Source organism: Empidonax traillii, unplaced genomic scaffold (genome assembly GCF_003031625.1).
Source record: "Empidonax traillii isolate 1590-97213 ecotype Southwest subspecies unplaced genomic scaffold, ASM303162v1 scaffold269:size870118, whole genome shotgun sequence".
Taxonomy (NCBI): domain Eukaryota; kingdom Metazoa; phylum Chordata; class Aves; order Passeriformes; family Tyrannidae; genus Empidonax; species Empidonax traillii.
Window position 1 is genome coordinate 865,261 of NW_020955462.1, and position 3,028 is coordinate 868,288.

Here is a 3,028-nt window from a genome sequence, read left to right on the forward strand (position 1 = left end):
ACTGTGTGCCATTAAAAGAAGCCAGTGGGTGCTGTAGCCCGGGGTGGGAGAGCCACAGCTCCCCTGGCACGAGCGGTGGCACAGCCGGTGGCTCCGGGGCCGAACCATCTCCACAGGTGAGTCCTTCTCCTGTGCTGCTCCCGGCTCCAAGTCGGTGCTCCCCGGCAGCAGAGGCGGGAAATGCTCGTTGGAAGAAGGCAAGAGGCTTACTCAGAACGCTCTGCTCCTCTGTTCCGTTCGTTCGCCTCTTAAAGCGACGTTTTTGGAGAAGGGGCGTGAGAACAGCAGGGTGAGGAGGCATTTCCCTTAATCACAGCATCAGACACTCCATTAACTGATTGACTTAATCTCCTAAAACAAAATTACTTCCTGGAATATTTTGCATTTGCATACTTTTTGCTCTTCCTTAGGAACTAACAGTTTCTCTAGAAGTTGTGCAGTTTAAGCCTGTTTAAGGAATTTTACTCCAGCATTTTCTTAGCACCTCAACACAAATTACGCGGTCAATCATCTGCGGGGAACGCTGGCTATAAACACCCACAAAGGGGGAAGGGCCCCCTTCAGAGCTGAAAGAACAGCAGTATCTGCCCCTGACACTTTTTGACGCTTCAGGCATCAGACTGCTGACTCAGCACGGGATTTCTCTCCAAGCAGGGTTACTCCAGTTATTCAAACACAAGTAAACACAAAGGCAGTGCTGAGGACGTCCATCCTGCACCTTACAGCTTTCAGTCTATTTTCTAAACACCTGTTAATGGAGATGAGGCTCAGTGTCAAGGCTAAGTGGGCAAATGTCATCTATGCTAAAGTCATTATAGGAACCAACATAACCCCTGCTTCTGGTTGTCCTCGGATTTAAGACAACCACACACACTTCATTCCATTCATTTACCTATCCTGCTTTATATCTCCAGTATCTTCATCCTTTCACACTCCCTAATTAGCTATCAATTATTTTCCTGAGTGAAATTATAAAAAGTTTAAACCCTTCTACCAAAAGTACAAAGACAAATAAAATATAGAACAATACAAACCCAGTATACAGCATTACAAGTGCAGAAATTCTTCACGTTGTTGCTCTTTACCATTGGCCCCGATTAAAAAAAAAAAAAAAAAAAAAAACATAGCAAAGAATTCAGTTATCCAAAATATTTTGAAGTACTGTGATTAGATTTTTCAGGCCGTAAATGTAGCCCTCATCCTTCGCGTTGCTGGGGAACACGTGAGCGAAATCGATCATTCGGACTTCGACGTTTGCGCTCTCCTTGGTCTCTGCTGGCATGTGATAGAAAACTTTTTCCAGTTGGGGTAGAACGTTTCCGTTCAGGTGCTCCTGGGCAATGCACGTGCCGCTTTTCCACACGCTGCCCTGCTCCAGGTTTTCAACTTTCAGCGAGAGCTGACCGTGGTGCCTCTTGGAGCACGACTTTTTGTGAAGTGCGTAAAATTTGGACAAGCCTTTGCTTACGGAGGCTTCGATTTTTCCGTTCTCCGTAGAACTTATGACGTGAATGTTGTTGTTACACTCCAGTACATCTCCACCCGACAGCACTTTGGGTACCCCTCTCTTCTCCACCAAGGTGACGTCGTTCAGCCGCACGGTTGTCGCCTGGCACGAGCCCTCGTAGACGAAAAGCAACGAGCTGGCGTAAAAGTTGAGCTGAGTCTGGCCCTCAAACCACTCCAAAATCTTTTCAATCTTCTGAATGCTGGCAGCTACCACATCTTTCCTCAGGCAGTACCCACTGTGGAAAAACTTCGAGATGCCTGCAAGAAATAAGACGCGTTTTGGGATTATTTTCGCCTCTGAAAGGTGTCAACTAATAAGCAGTTTGCATTAGTCATCACCAAACAGCTGTATGATGGCAGCATTTTTGTTTCTGATTAATGCAGAGCAACACGTGGATTGACTTCCACTGAGAAGAACTGAAAGACGCACTGGTAGTAGCTTTCTGATATAAAAGACACTTAAATATTCACAGAAGACAACTAGACTTAAAAAAAAAAAATATAACATATTATACAAACATTTAATACTTTGAAAATATTTCTATTTCATTATAGTTTCAAAGCTGCAAAGTTGAATTCTACAACTATCACCCCCTTATTAGTATTAAAAGAGATGTGAGGAGGAAATTCCTATGGCCTGCACACACAGGCTGCTTTTTCCATCCAGTTCTATAAATAAGCAAATAAATGAAAAATATCCAAGAGACACCCGAATTCCCTTACCATCCTTTACTGTTTCCTTGGTCAGGTTCCTTCCATAGTGTTGGTTCTGTGTCTCGTAGCTGTCTGAAGAGACGTGGTACACCTGAAAGAGAGAAGGAGGGGGGATCTCCACACGTATTTTGGAACACCAGTACTTCTGCAGAGCAGGAGAGATCTCACAAAACCCTGGGCACCACCCAGCCCTCGCAGTTTTTAAGTTTCTTGCAGTGGCCAGCACTTGGGCTCCAAGCTACAGCAATGTACCCACTACAGGGAACTTGTTTTATATGGCCCCAGCCTTGCGAATCAAAGATGAGACCTGAATCTATCCCGCTCCTACTCGTGTCACCGTGGATGTTAAATCAGGAAGACATAACAAGCAAAAATTTCAATGCAATTGTTTCGAGTTCTTGGAACTATAAAGCTATCAGCACAAGAGCAAAACAGAATTACCAGCAAGGCCCAGCTTGTAAGAGCCATCCCAAATTGTAACTGCCAGCACAAATGAGGTTGCACTGAGTAAATGACAGCAGCTGAGCAAAAGCTGAGTTCCAGCCTCGACAGCTCCCATCTGAAAGGGAGGCAACTCACACAGGTACAGTTTTGTCCATATCAGGAATTGTACAAGCTTAAGAACTTCATTCGAAAATGTTTTACATGTAGACACGTCTCCTCTCTAACTGAAATAATTTCCACAGCAGGAACATGCCAGGCAGAATAGGCCCAAGTATAATCTGTTTATGAGAGTGTAGACAATTCTCACTTGCAGAAATAATGGTGTTAACCAAGCAGGCAGCTTTCCCTGGCAGGGACTTCG

At 44.7% G+C, this 3,028-nt stretch overlaps 1 protein-coding gene across 1 annotated transcript; it reads right to left on the reverse strand.

Annotated features, from left to right (window-relative positions):
• Window positions 1–208: 208 nt before the first annotated feature.
• IPMK (inositol polyphosphate multikinase) lies at window positions 209–2,397 on the reverse strand (the record flags this gene model as incomplete). The annotated part of the gene is made up of 2 exons (XM_027889674.1): window positions 209–1,767; window positions 2,233–2,397. Coding segments are annotated over 2 exons (797 nt in total), but the record flags the coding sequence as incomplete, so codon positions are not given.
• Window positions 2,398–3,028: the final 631 nt, after the last annotated feature.